Genomic DNA, 15,396 nt, shown 5'->3' with positions numbered 1-15,396 from the left:
GGTATTATAATCAAATATTGATTATATCATGGTAAAATTCCTAATTTAGTCATATAGAGTAGGAATGAGCAAACTTTCTCAAAAGGTCCAGATAGTTAGTATTTTAGGCCCTGAGGGCCATATATGGTCTCTAGCACAGTCTTTTAAACATTGTTTTGTAGAACTCTTTAGAAATGTTAAACCAGCCTTTGCTCACACAGGCTGCACAAAAACAGTAGGCCAGATTTAACCCATGGGCTGCAGTTCGTCACCCCAAATCTAGAGAATTCCTATGTTGGGATTACCAGAATCTCAGCATTTCAGCTTCTGAGAACTCCTTTATTAAGTAGAAGGTATAAATTAATGGAAAAGAGTAAAGAAGTAGCTGTGGGTTTGGGGAGAAAACCTTTTTGATACGTAAAACATAACTTCATCCTCCTTTTTCTAATGTTTTAGGTATGAAGCCTATTCATGCTGCAGACAAACAGCTGCTTATAGTGGCAAATGCCCACATGCATTGGGACCCAGAGTATTCGGACGTGAAACTCATCCAGACCATGATGTTTGTCTCAGAGGTTAAAAACATTCTGGAGAAAGCCTCTAGTCGGCCTGGCAGCCCAACTGCAGATCCTAATTCCATCCCGCTGGTGCTATGTGCAGATCTTAACTCATTGCCAGATTCAGGTATTTTAACATCATTTCTTTATTGCTTTCTGTTTTGCTTTTACTTCTAGTTGAAAGGCCAGCTAGCTTTTAACTTGTGAGTAGAGAATTTCTCTTCTAAATTAGGGAGTGTATTAGTAAGAATCCTAGGGATGGGACATAAGGTAATTGAAGAGAGTTGAGTAGAGAAACTATTTCTAAAGTTGTGTGCAGGGTTCAGAGAAACAAAACAATGAATGATGCAGTACTCTGCCCCTAAGGGAGTTAGGGACCATTTACCATGCTTTTGCCTGAGGGGAAGGTGATAGGAACTGTTATCAGAACTGAAAACGTAGTCATAAGGAGAGGGCCATGTAATAGGGGTGATGGCTTTGAATTAGTGATATGGCCAATTCCTGGCAAACCAACAAAAACGTAGCCTCAGTGGACTTGAGTATCCCTACTTCACTCTGTTCCCATTCTTTGCTCTCCTACCAGTATCTAACTAGAAGCTGTGGAGGTGGGTGAGGCTTGCACTTCATGCAGTTCAGGCACAGAGTGTAGTGGAAATAGATCTGAAGAGGCAGCCAGAAACAATTCAGCACAGAGAGCTATCTAACTTAATAACGCTGGCAACTTTTAAGTGAATTAATTAAATGATCATTTGAATACTGTTTAATATTACAGAAGCATGATCAGAGTTCTTCTAGGGTATCACTCAACAATAAATATAAAACAACCCAAATGCTTATACTTGGCCTACTTACAGAAGTCACAAATTTAGAAAAACATTACTTTTTCTACATAACAAATAAATGCTCAGCCCATCCTTTCACAAATGTTTGTCTTTACACCCTAGCCACACTGGCACCTTAACCATGCCCTCCTTTCCCAATTTTTTAAAATTACATTTGCTCTCAAGTACAAATTTTCCCCATCTTACTTGATCTGTGTAAGCCGATGAACTTACTTGGCAGCATGGCATAGTGAGCTGACTCTAAAGCTAGACTGTCAGGATTGGATCCTGGTTCTACCACTTTTGAGCTATACAATTAAAGACCAAGTTCCTCATTTTATAATAAGGGGATAATTATTTTATCTACCTCATGAGTTGTTTGTGAGGTTTAAGTGTGAAAGCTCTTAGATCAGTGCCTGGCATGTAGCAAATGGTAGATAAATGGTAGCTCCTTCAGTTATTCACAATATGGATCATATGCTCATCACTTACCACGTGTTGCTCTCATTTCTGATCACAAATAGATGGCTAACATTGTTCACTAATCATCGCCATGAGAAATGGGTTGTGATTTTTTTATATTTACTTATTCAGTGGAAGCAGTGTACTTTTTTCATTTTTTAAATCTTCCCCCCAAGGATGTTTAGAGAGAGAAGGAGAAAAATTGATGTGAGAGAGAAACATTGGTTGGTTGCCTCCCATATGTGCCCTGACCAGCTATTGAACCTACAACCTAGGCACTGTTTAGGCTTTAGCAATAACCACTTTTTCTGGCTCCTACTTGATGCTTCCATGCCCTGTGGCCTTGCCGACTGGGGAGACTGCCACTCCCAGACTTGCTAGGAATAAAGGGCTCTTCCACAACCAAACCTTTCACATGCAGAACAGCCGATCCAGAGCTCACCCCACCACCTCCTTTATCGGCTCTGGCACGTGGGGCCTCTGTCTACCCTGATTGGGAATCAAACCTGCAAACTTTACATGTATGGGATGATGCTCCAACTAAATGAGCCACCTGGCCAGGGCAGCAGCAGTGTACTTTTTAAAATTCTTCTACTCTCTTTGGCTTTTTAGACACACCTACTATTTTTGTCCTTTATAGTATCAGACTGAAAAAAATTGCTGTAGCTCAAAATAAAGAATGACATTGCACAGCTGAAACTAGACCTTGAAATGTTGAAAATGTGAAATCTACTTTATAAATGATTTTTTTTAATTACTATTTATGCTATATTTTATGTATTCCCAAAGTTGTTGATTGACTGCACAGGAGGGTGAAATACTAACAAGATGGTGGTTTGAGATAATATTCTAAAAGCATTTAGGGTCAAGCCCTGACCCATGTGGCTCAGTTGATTGGGTGTCAACCCACAAAGCAAAAGGTCTCCAGGTTGATTCTCAATAAGGGCACATGCTTGAGTTGTGGGTTGGGTCCTCAGTCAGGATGTGTAGCTAAGGCAATGATCGATGTTTCTCTCTCACATCAAATGTTTCTCTCCCTCTCTTTCTTCCTCCCTTCCCCTCTCTCTTAAACAAACAAACAAACAAACAAACGAAAAGAACCGAACAAACTTAAAACAAGGTTCAAGACATTCCTGGTGAATGCCATCCTAGGGCCTGGGACTTCTTTAGCTTGAAGAGCCATTAAGAACACTGAGAATATTTCTGGGTGATCCTGATACTTTGCTCTGAAATGGGCAAATAGCCTCCAGTTTGAATCAAGCATATGAAATTGATGGAACTGTATTTTTTAAAATAACAACAACAACAAAAAGGCACTTTCGTATTGCCTAATAAAAAGCATTCTGAACCAGGTGCATTCACATGGCAATGGATTTTGGCCATGAAATTTTGTATAAGGTCTAAATGCTAAATGGTAGTGTTTCTTTCTTCTTTATTCTACTAGGTGTTGTGGAATATTTAAGTAACGGAGGAGTAGCTGACAACCATAAAGACTTCAAGGAACTAAGGTACAATGAGTGTCTTATGAACTTCAGCTGCAATGGAAAGAATGGAAGCTCAGAAGGGAGAATCACGCATGGCTTTCAACTGAAGAGCGCCTATGAAAATAACTTGATGCCTTATACCAATTACACCTTTGATTTCAAAGTGAGTGGTTGCTCTGGGCTGCCATAGGGATTATTTTAAATATAAATGTGACAAGAAAAGTTTAAATTATTATGCTTAACTGCATTATCTTCAGGAGTTTTTAAATTTTCAGAATGTCTTGGCTAAGTATACACTTAAATGTAAGGAGGTTCATTAGGTTTTGTGATTGTTAGTGTTGACTTTAGAATACCTTTAAAACCCTTATTTGTTCAAATTTCAAATTACATTGATAATTGCAAAAACTCTCAAAGTGCTTACTATGTGCTAGGCATTGGAAGCACTTATATTTATTAATAGAATTAAATTTCACTTGTCCATACCATCTCTAACTTTCAGTAAGGATCCGAATAATAAGCACGTTGATGTAGCTAATTCACCTTGAATGAATTTATAGTATTCTCTCAAAACACTATAGTGTTCTCTCAAAATTTTCTTGGGATTTTTGCTTGATATCTTACTTATGTTTAAGTTGCCCAGGTTTCTTTGGGAGACAGGGTTAGAGATGGTTGTATTAGGGTCTGTCTTACTTCCACATAGTCATATCATACTAAAATACTCCCGGGCAGTGGAACACTCCAGCTTAATAAAAGAAAAGACAGTTCTATAAAGGACCTATTATGCAAGACCAGTTTTTCTTTAGAAAGATTGACTATAGTGGTTTTCTATAATTAATCCTTTTCCCTTTACTAATTTTCTGATTGTTCTACCTGTCTACAGCTCTTCTATTGTACCTCTGCTTGATTTTCCAGCATTTTGGGCATCTGTCCTAAATCTTATACTGTCCTGAAAAAAACCACAGATTTTAGGAAGTGGTTTGGTGTAAGAAGCCTACAGGGAATTTAGTAAAATACCAAGGGAAATATGTGAAATGGACTCTTACATATTCTCAGTAACCTTTTTCCATTTTCAGTGCTTGTTAGCCTCTTTCCAAGAAACAAATAATAGGAAAAGGAAAGGAAATTCAGGTACCGATGTTATTAGTCTGCTTTTATAATTATGAAGTAGAAAAATATTGCTCAGTAGTTGAATCCGATTTTTAGTATTTTTGTTGTTAGGTAATACTATCCAGCAGTAATTGGTTTTGTTCAAATCTCTCGTGCAGTGATGTGCTAGTAAATATTTAATAGATGGCTTTCTGGAAAAAGGAAGCCCTAATGCATAGTGTTTACTGATTTCTGTGGTATAAATACTCACACTGTAGTATATTTCAAGCTTGCAACATAATACCATTGAACACAGAGATGAGACAAAGTGTTAAGAAAGCAGGTACTAGCCAACTCTAGCACACCATTATACTCTTGTATAAGCTTAAAGGGAAACTTCTAAGTTTAATGATACACAATATACTATAGATTTAATTTCTATTTTTGTAACTTTAGTGGTATATACTAAATGCACACACATAGAGACACAGAGACAAATAATCCATCTTTGCCATACATCTCTGCCAGCATAATCCCAGTAAACCTAAAAGAAAGTCCCCCAAAATATGTGTTCAGTAATTCTACTGTACAACAATTATTGTTTTGGTATGTATACATGTAGGTAAAAAGACCAAATCATTTCTACCTCATCTGGGCTTTTATAAAGGTTACTTTTGCCTTAGTCATGAAGTCAAAATTAGGGATATAAAATTTGGGATATTACCATCAGTCATCTTCCTCGGTCAACTGAATTGTTTTAAAATCCTTTGTTGATGTTTTTCAAAAGATCTTATATGTGTTAATAATTGAATCAAAAATTGTATCGAACCATTTACATCCCCAAATAAGTACAGCTAAAGAACCAAAAGTATCTGACTCAGAGAATGTTTGCTGTTTGAACATGCAGAAAAGGATGAAAACGAAGTACAGGGCTATAAGAATCTGTGGGAAAGAGGCATGTATAGGAAATAATTAGTGCTATACCAGTGTTGAAAGCAATCTGTAAAAAAGGATAGGTAACATCAAATATAAAAATGTCCTGTGATTAGCATTCAATACAGTATCCTGCTGTTGCCTCAATGGAGTGTTGTTAAGTTTTATTCACTTGGCTTAGCATTTGTTTACTTTCTTGGTCTTTGAGTAAGTTAAAAATGTAGAAGAGCATTTAGAACTCAGTTTTATCTAATTAGAGCTGATTTGGAGGGAACCGAAGGGAAAGAAGTTAGGAGACTTACTTGCAGACCAGGTGTTTTAGTTTGGGCTGCTATAACAGAATACCACAGACTGTGTGGGCTTATACAACAACAGGAATTTATTGCACACAGTTTTGGAGGCTGGAAATGCAAGATCAGGGCGCCAGCATGGTCCAGTAGTGACAAAAGCCCTTTTTCAAGTTGCAGACAGCTGTATCTTGTTGTAGTCTCATGTGGCAGACAGGGCGAGAGTGTTCTCTCAAGTCTCTTTTATAGAGCACTGATCACCTTCGTGACCTCATCACCTCTCAAAGCCCCGCCTCCTAAAATCATCACATTGGAAGTTAGGATTTCAACAGATGAATTTTGGGGGTTCACAGACATTTAGTCCATAAGCTGAATAAACAGCTTAATTCAGAATTTCTGCTGCTGCTCTCCTTGCCCCACTTCGTCTAAATTAAAGGGTGAAACTGAACCATTTAATGGAAAGAGGAAGAACAGTTTTCCTATTATGTTAAATAGTAAACCTTTCTCCATTAAATCATGATGTATAATATTCTCCCCCCTTTTTTATAAATGAAGCATTATATTAGTTAATTAACTGTTTTCATCATTTTTACTTTTTCTCAAATACAATTCTATAGACTTAATATAGTCTTTACTAATATAAAGACTGCTTCCCTATAGTAGTCTTTTTTTAAAAAAGATAGCTTGATTCAAAAAAGGTTAAGAATCATTAGTCTGTAACCTTCTTTGCAAATATGATACAATGGACAACTGTACCTGTGTATGTACAAATATTTGGGCAGGTTCACAGACATGACCTTGCTAAGTGTTATAAGAACTTGTACTCTTGATATTTCAGACCAGGAGAATAGTTGCAAGTACTGCTTCCAATTAAATACATCATACTTTCTGGAGTGCCCAACATTTTTCCTGGGTCCTTTGTCTGCAAAGGATTCTAACTAGCTGCTGATACGCATAATGATAGTCTAATAAGTGATAGGATATAGGATGTTTTAGTCAACCTAAGTAATTGAGAATATTTCATTTGTATTTTGTTTACTTTATAGCTAAAGAAAAGGGTAGTCTCATAAAGGAAAGTAAGACCACCCTGACCTTAGTTAACTGTTTTCCTAAAATGTCACTGCAAAAGTAGGCTTAACCAAATGAAGGGATAATACCTGTACTCATAGCATTTCTTGACTTGGAGTATTAGTTGCATAAAGTTTGCCCCTGGATTCACGGAGATCTATTAATTTGTGGTTAAGTAAAATTAAGGAACTGTTTTGTTATTTTAGTCTTGGTCATGTCAAAATCAGCAAACTAAGGTAATTGTTTCTAGTATTTTACAATATAATTTTTTAATTAAAATTTATTTTTCTTTATTTTTTTGTAAAGTATCCCATTTTACTGTGATACCATATAAAATATTAGCTGGAACTCATTGTGTATAGTATTTGGTAAGTAGGTGCTTCCAGATCTGGAAATATTTCTCCATACTTGGGCTGGGCTCAGGCTGTCTTGATATGGGTAGGAAAAAAATTTGACTTCACCTTTGCATACATAGTCTGGGGCAGTAAAAGCACAATAGTTTTGAAACTTACTGATCAGACTCTGAGAGACAGAGCTGATAGTATATATGGTCACTGCTGAATACTTTCTTGCTAAGGTATTATTATGCATTAAGGTATCCAGAGTTTAGAGTATACGAGGATTTGTGAAAATAAGTATTCTAAACTATAGATTAGAACAATGAACTGTATGTAGTATTGTGTATGTATGTAACATGCAGGAAGGCCGAAGTAAGATTGGCAAGTCTGAAAACATGTTTTACCATGGCTTCTTTCAGATGTGTTTGGATATTTTGATGTGCAAACAATTAAAAATATTTCCAGTTACCATTAAAGGAATTAATGAGTCATATATTTTTATTATTTATATATTTATGTAAATGCCCTTATTTTTTACTTACTGTAACTATTAGAGTCAGTGCAATTTTCATAATGCTTACACTGATATGTTAGATTTCACTAACCAAACAAGCAAATTGTAAAGCTGCCTAGATATAATTTGGTATGCTTAGCTTCTCAGTTTGCTTATCATTTATACATAAGTGCAAGACTTTGTGATTCCAGCAGGGCACTGTGTTCCCCTTTTGAGCCACCTTTATTTCACATAATACACATTGAAGACTTGAGCTTTATTTTGCCCATTGTCAAGACAACCATAAGTATAGGTCACTCAGGTTGGCTTTTGCAAATTATGGATTGTTCTTTATATATCTCGAGTTCTTCTTTTTTCTAAGCATATATTTTTCTTTTTTCCCCCAACCCCCAATCTCTTTTCAGGGCGTGATTGACTACATTTTCTATTCCAAGACTCATATGAACGTGCTTGGTGTCCTGGGGCCTTTAGATCCTCAATGGCTGGTTGAGAACAACATCACTGGGTGTCCACACCCACACATCCCTTCAGACCACTTCTCACTGTTAACACAACTTGAACTCCACCCTCTCCTGCCTCTTGTCAATGGTGTTCACTTGCCTAATCGGAGGTAGTGGAGTACTGCCCCGTGAAGACGGGGATCTGTTGCTATGGACCTGTACAGTTGTAAATCAAAGTATGTAGGAGTGAAGTATGGCTGCTTCTTCAGGTTCCTTTCATTATGTGTTTGCTATAAGATTTTGTACATTTTTGTGCATATTGGTATCATTTGGCACTAGGGCTGGAACCAAAGTATTACTCTCTTTCCAAATTTTTAATTTATAACATGTTTTTAAATTGGACCGTCTTCATATTATATTAGGAGTCATCATTCATAATGGACAAATCACCAATTCCAGGCCCAACAACAGTGTTTTTGTCTTTCCAAAAACAAATGTTTTCCTTTCAGTGGTTTCAAATGACCCAACCATTTTTGTAAAAGGCAATTTTAAAAAACATGTAAGATTTTAAATTTGATGGTATGCCTTACAGGGAAAACTTTCTTGAATTTCAGTTTTGCATTATAACAAACTGATCTTTGGCTCCCAAAGCTATTTGCACATTAACAAAGCACTTAACTTTACTCGATCTGTACACAAACTATGATATAGCCTCTAGCCATATAAGAGAAATGGAAAAACTAAAGGTGGTTGCACAGTATGCTTTCAGAATCAAGCAGTTAACAGCACATGATATACTTTGTTGGGCAAACACTTCTTGGTTTTTTGTTTTATTTTGTTTTTTAAGGAATCACTCTGAATTTTGTTCTCCCGTATGTTTTAGCCTTATTGGAAATATTAATTCTAAGCCTGTCTCTCCAGTTTATTAATAGGGAAACAGCAGGTAATTTTACTGCCACATATCTTGCAAATAGAATTTGGTATATTTAGGAGACCCAAAAATTAGAGTCCAGTATTTTTCATTATTCCCAACTATCATTTTCTGCCTAGTTGTGCTGGAAAACATACTATATGATCTACATCATTTTTGCTGTTATAGTCAAATGTTAAAAAAAAATTACTGAATGAAGAGTCCCTGGTCAAAGTGTTAGAAGGGAAAGCTATTCAAATATTCCATGTGTTTCCCAAAGTAGGTCAAGTGGCTGTTGGTTTTGGCTTTTTGAGGTGACAATAGAAAGGATTTGGGGAGAGAGAGGACAGGGAGTAGCTGAAAACCTTGGATCATTTTTCCTGACTCTAGTTGCCAAATGGCCATTTATATGCTTTAAATCTTTGTTTTCATTGTCTGTCAGGGTTGAATTAAGAAGCTACTGGTTTATTCCCAACTGTTGATGCTGTTTAGATATGTTGGAATCTTTTTTTTTTGCCCCCAGGGGCCAGTTAAAAATCTGTGACTCAAGAGGCAGTGATGGTAATACCGTTTTGTGGGGGAAAAATTGGTTGGCTACTTGATGTTAATTATGGCACAAGTAACAGGAAAAGGTTGTGTCTGTGTTTTTAAGTTTTTCTTTATTCTGCTTTTTTGCTGCTATAAGAGTTTTCTGAAATTTATATTTTAACTTTTCATGCACTTTACTGTTTCTAGTCTCAAAATGTGATATTTTTAATAAATAAGAAATTTTCCATTATGTGAATGAAATTTTAAAAGAAAATAGCCTATATTTGTGTCTCACTAATATATAAAGTACAAGTCAAATTTAAATTATTTAATTAGTTTTAAATATATACAATTTGTCTCCTCTTTCAAACCTGACATCTTAGGCTGTTTTAGTAGTCTTAAATGATGCTTCTCCTTTGGTCATTTTATACTAATTTCTTCCATAGTAAATTAATCAGGCTATATAATATATTTCCCTGAAGGGTAATTTTACTGGGATGAGGGTGGTGGGATGATGTAATATCATATATGGGATCACTTCAGAAGGTTTCTGTAAAGCCTAAACTCCCTTTTAAAAGTGCCTAGTGATGAGGCATTGTTTGTCATCTATTATAATTGGAATGTCATTGTAGTTGAGTGAAGTTTGATGTAAATAAAATATTCTTTTAAAAATATTAAAGTACCAGAATAAGCAAACACACAAAGAGACAACCCTTAAGATGACAGATTTTCCTCAACGTGCAGGTATCCCGTCTTATATACCTCAAGCATTCAACACCTAGCCATGCAAATGATTACCTGAAGCATAGTACTGGAAAGTAGAATAGCATGAAAAACTTAATTTTGTGGACATTACCTTTTTTTGTAATCAGCTACTGTATGTTTTATTTTAAATCTTTTGTTTTCGGTGGGTTTTCTGCGCTGGAGGTATATGCACTAACAAAACATTTTCCTCCTTTCATATACGCATGTTAATTAGCAATGTGAGCAATATTTCCTACCATACTTCACTCCCAATATTTTTTGAGATGTTTGTATAAAATGGAATTTAAAGTTCACTTATGATTGTATATGAACCACAGAGGAGCCCATTTATTAATAAAAACTTTTTTAATAGTTAAATGTAGAGGGAAAAATAAAAAAATTGGGAAACATTGTAAACAGCTTAAGTTTATTTTGTGTATGATCGAGGCACTCTGTTGCAGGAAGGTGTGTAATTGGGTTCTCTCTGCTTCCAAATGCACTCTTTCAGACCATTCATTATCCTGTGTATTTTTAATGTGGTTTTAGTAAATGTTGGCAGTAGCTCTGTTGAAGTAGGTAATTGTGTTATGTTTTGGGTGGCACACATAATTGGGGCATGTGACCCAAATTTCATGTGCACGGTTTCCCTTTAGCCCACTGCCCAAATTTCACACACCCCTCCCCCTTTGTTCCCTTTGTAAAAGGAGTGGTACCTGTTTTGAGCTGCCAATTCAGATGATCAGAAATGCTGCTCTCCTCAGTATTGTCTTGTTAAAAACCATGCCATTTGGAACTTTGGCAGTGAGAAGCCAAAAGGAAGAGGTGAATGACATATGGTATATACTCAATGAGAATAAAATATTTATGCTCATATACTTTCTAGTTCTCAGAATAAGTTAATAAGCTTTATGCCATGGGGCTGCTGCATATTTTATCTGAAGATAAAATTCGGGCATTTGTAGATTGTGGTGTAATGTGTTTCGTTAACTGTCAAATATGATTTCTGATATTTATCTAAGAACTGGAGTGTTCTTTAAATTTACTAAAACAGTGTTGTTTGAGGAAGGAAAAACTGCACTGTTTGCCATTACAACAGTCATGCAAGTGCATGTCGTCACCTACTCTCTCAGGCATCAGTTTCCGCCTCATAGCTTTACACCTTGTGATGGGGAATATCGCAGCATCCTCAGGACTGACATCTGGGAAAGGCTCAGATCCACTTACTGCTCCTTGCTTGTTGACTTTGTTTTAAAATATTGTGCCTGGTGTCAACTATTAAGCAACAGCACTGCCTAAAAGCAAGCAGAGAACAGAATCCCAGCACCATTCTGTAGACAACTTTTTAGAATTCAGATATAGTAAATCTGTTCAAGATTTATGATGTTTTATGTAAAAAAAATTTTTGTACAACGTAGCTAAATATTTTTGTTTCATTTCTTTGATGTAAGGCGTGTGAACGATTGTTTGAATATCACATGTTAAAGTCAGGTATGGCACAATGGGTTCTGAGACCAGCTTTCCCCTCCCATTTGCCTTGTTCCAAGTTCTTTGTTTTGAAATTACTTTTCTGATATTCATAGGCAAATATTTAATTTTACTAATAAGTATCCTGTGTGAATGTATTGAAGGAACCATTGTGTTTTAGTGTTGTAGTTTGCAGAAATATAAAGCTTCATTTCTAATTTGTCCCTTTTCTTTGGTGTCTTAAAGTCATATATTAAATCACAGAGAAGCAAGGGAGAAAGTTGAAAGATATCTAAGGCTCATATCACTTTATTCTATGGTGGGTTATATTAGAATTGAGAACGTGGCGCATTAAAACTGGAACATGAGCAAACATATTGTGCTCCATTTTAAAATTGTATGTCCTTAGTTAAATGGCTGAAAAGTTTGTATTTGAATTTCCAAGAGTTTCTAAAAATCACTAATGCCAGCTGTACTTTCAAATCAAATAGCAAGACATAGAGGAAGCACAAAAAAAAATAGGTTAAATGTGTTCTTTGATGGAACCAGAGACGCGGTTCATCATCTAATGCATGGCTAGATTTTCTAGCAATAAAAATTGACTGTATCCCAATACTTACCTGTTTCTAAGGTCTTATATTCTGAGTTTCTGAGGGATTTTAATAGCTTTATAAAATACATTGAATGATCAGTAGCTCTGGAAAACATCATCAGTTTCTGATACCTTTGGTGGGCCATAAGAATAATGGTTTATAGCAAGCAAAGATTTTATGACACATTTTCAAAATAGCACACTCATGCATATATTTTTGACAGAAATGTGAATTTTCACACTTGTAAGGTAGTCTCTTTCTCTTCCATCTCCTTTCCCCTTTAAAAAAATGACCTTTCTGAATGTGTGTAGAAGATATATTTCACCTTTTCCTTCTGAATTGGGTCACGGTTGCAGAACTCTGAATTGCAGGGAAATGAGAGTATATTTCTAAGCCAGGAACTTCAACTGAAGTTTTGAAATTGTACACAGATGAGAAATCTTATACTATGGTTGCTTTAAGCTTTGTGATAGCTTCCTCATCACCTTTGAATATGAATTCAAACATAAGTAAATTAGTACATCTATAACCTGGCTTATTCACCAAAAGTTGTGCTTTGTTTAAGAACAAAATGTCAAGAGCATCTTTCATTTTACAGAATGATATGTAAATCTTTATTGTAGAACTGTCATCTTAAAGCTTAAACGTAAAAAGAAACAAAACCCTTGTAGCTATACTGCAGGGTATTCCAAATGAGATCCTCAGAAAGGGAAAAAAAACCCAAACATTTCTTTTTAAGAAGGTGGTAAGGGAGAGCATGTGTGTTTCTTGTTTTAGCCAAATACCTTCTGTTAAATCATGAGTCTTAAGAGCAAGAAATAGGGAGACACCAGGAAATGCAAGCTTTATTAACCTAGTTAGTCATTTCTTTTGGCATAAGCTTGTTTGGTTAGACTTAGGTTATTCTTGGAACCAAAAGGAAAACGAACATGTTGAGGTTTTTATTCAACAAACATGATGCCACTGAAGCAATGGAAGTTTTTAAGTAAAATAGTTTGTACTTTCAAAGCATATGAAATAAGGACATTTCTGCCTATTAAATGTTAATTTTTTATGGCACGTACTATAAACTTAGCATGTATTGGAATTAGAAGTTGTGTCATCAAAAATAAATCACATTATGAAAAAGGTGTGCAGATGCCAAGTGACATGACTCTTTTGGCATTGGTACATTTGCTTTCAGAAACTTTGAGGAGGCATAGTTTGGTGCCTATTAGTACTTTTTGTTATAACAATCTCCCTGAATTTAGGTAACTTTCCTGTTTGTATGTTTTCTACTTTTAACTTTGAAGTATCAGAATCATGGTGATCCCCCTTGGAAGTGGTCCTTTCTTGCTCATTTCAGTTTTGTGTTAGTTTCTAATTATATATGGCTGTGTTTTGTTTCAAGCTATCAGTGGTTTTACGTACCACATTTGTTTAATTAGTTAACTCATACAATTGGCTCAGTGTTGATGTGTCAAATAATGGCTTTGCTCCTTACTGAACAGGCTTAGTTTCCTGCTACTTGTTTCAATCTTAATGCAGTAAGCGATACAGTAGTCTGGGTGTGTATACAGAAACTGTATTGTCCTTTCTCTGTGCTTAACTTGCTAAAAATATATTCCTTTACCTGTGAAACTCCTGAGTGGTGCTTCGCCAACTTTTAGGGGAGGAAGGGGTTTTGATGGCTGTGTTACCACACACTGGATCAGGAATTGTTCAGTGTTGTGAGTGGCAAATTTCTTAAACACCAGCAGCACTGAGAAGTGCACTACGGGCATTCGTACAGTTGTCCTAATGCAAGCAATTCTTTTATCTAGGAGAAGCTGAGGAATAGAGTTTATCGAAGTACTTGGAATATTTTGAGGAGGATGAACATTTCAATTTTGCTTTTTGTTCTCTCCAGTGGGGTGGTATGAATGGAGGGGGGTTTTTTTGGTTTCTTGTTTTTGTTTTTTTTAAGAGAAGGAGTATGTGTGCTCCTTTTCTCTATGAAAGGGCCAGGGTGTTGGTCAAATTCACCATGAATTAATTTATATCTTCTATCATGATTTCTTTCAACTGTATAACAAGTGCCAACTCATTGTCCATGAGATAACCTACTCTTCTACTCAGTTTACCATTGGAATTAGGAAAGGTTCATTTATTTTAGTACTTGGCATTAAATTCATTGTTTCACATACATTTGAGCCATTCTGTGGCCTATAAAGTGTTTTTGTAGCTAATTTAATGGTTGGAAAGCAAAGCACATGAGTTTAAAACTGAGCAAGTTGTTTTGATGATTTTTTCCCTGAATACATGCTAGTTTCTATTGATATTATTCTAAGACAAATTGGTTTTACATTGTGTATTTACTTTGCTTTTGTTCTAAGAAAAAGCCTAGCACTAAATCAGTTTGTTACTGTGCTCTAATAATCAGCTTAAAATCTAAGATTTTTTTAAAATTAGAAGATTTAATGAAGTGCCATGTAATTGTAGCTTACTAGTGTTTAATGTTTAATAGATTGGTTTTGTAGTATTCTAATCATTTAACAGTCTGTCACCCCTGGAGAAGGTGATTCTACACTTTTTGAACACATTCTCTCTTACAAAATCACCAGCTGATTTATTTTTCTATTTATTACAGTCAAACAATTGATGAGGTCTGAATCTTGACCATGCTGCTCAGCTGAGATGTTTTTCACAATAGACACTGTACAAATGTGCGTGCAAAAGGACACAGTTGGGTGGTAGTATTTTTTCATTAATGTGAACATTGACTAAACAAAGCAGTCCTGCCTTTTAAATCTGTGGCAGCTCAGAAGGGAGGTGCTTAAGAACCTTAACTACTATGTCAGATGACAAAATACTTTTTTCCATTTTGGAGATTGGGTACTGCTCACACATGATGTATAGGGCTAAATATATGCTTGTTTCCTTGCACCTGTGTACTTCCCCTTCTCTCCCTTTCTTCCCCTGTAGGCAATAAATGGCCATTTTGCAACTGCATACCTTTGTGTTGGTTTTTTACTCTCCATGTGTGCAGTTAAGTGTCTGCGTTTAGGTCAGTGCATCTCTTACAAAGTAGGGAGAACCCAGGTAATTCAGGGAAAAAATTACAAATTTATGCTATTTTTTCCTAGTGAAAACTACATTAGTATTCAAACAATACTTTGTCTAGAATCAGTTCAGAAGCTAGTCATGTTATGAAGACTTACTTTGGCTGA

General features: G+C 35.7%; 1 protein-coding gene across 5 annotated transcripts in view; it reads left to right on the top strand.

The window, feature by feature from the left end:
- CNOT6L (CCR4-NOT transcription complex subunit 6 like) overlaps nt 1-15,178 on the top strand; it is a 91,765-nt gene extending 76,587 nt beyond the window's left edge. For all 5 annotated transcript variants that reach the window (XM_037147064.2, XM_037147061.2, XM_037147060.2 and 2 more), the window contains exons 10-12: nt 436-663; nt 3,264-3,466; nt 7,934-15,178. In XM_037147064.2, the coding sequence (XP_037002959.2) occupies nt 436-663; nt 3,264-3,466; nt 7,934-8,143 (641 nt within the window). In that variant the 3' untranslated portion in view covers nt 8,144-15,178. The remainder of the gene's footprint in view (nt 1-435; nt 664-3,263; nt 3,467-7,933) is intronic.
- Nucleotides 15,179-15,396: the final 218 nt, after the last annotated feature.

The sequence above is a fragment of the Artibeus jamaicensis genome, unplaced genomic scaffold (assembly GCF_021234435.1).
Source record: "Artibeus jamaicensis isolate MK-2021 breed Jamaican fruit bat unplaced genomic scaffold, CSHL_Jam_final scaffold_1031, whole genome shotgun sequence".
NCBI lineage: Eukaryota > Metazoa > Chordata > Mammalia > Chiroptera > Phyllostomidae > Artibeus > Artibeus jamaicensis.
This window is presented reverse-complemented; position numbering and strand designations above follow the sequence as displayed.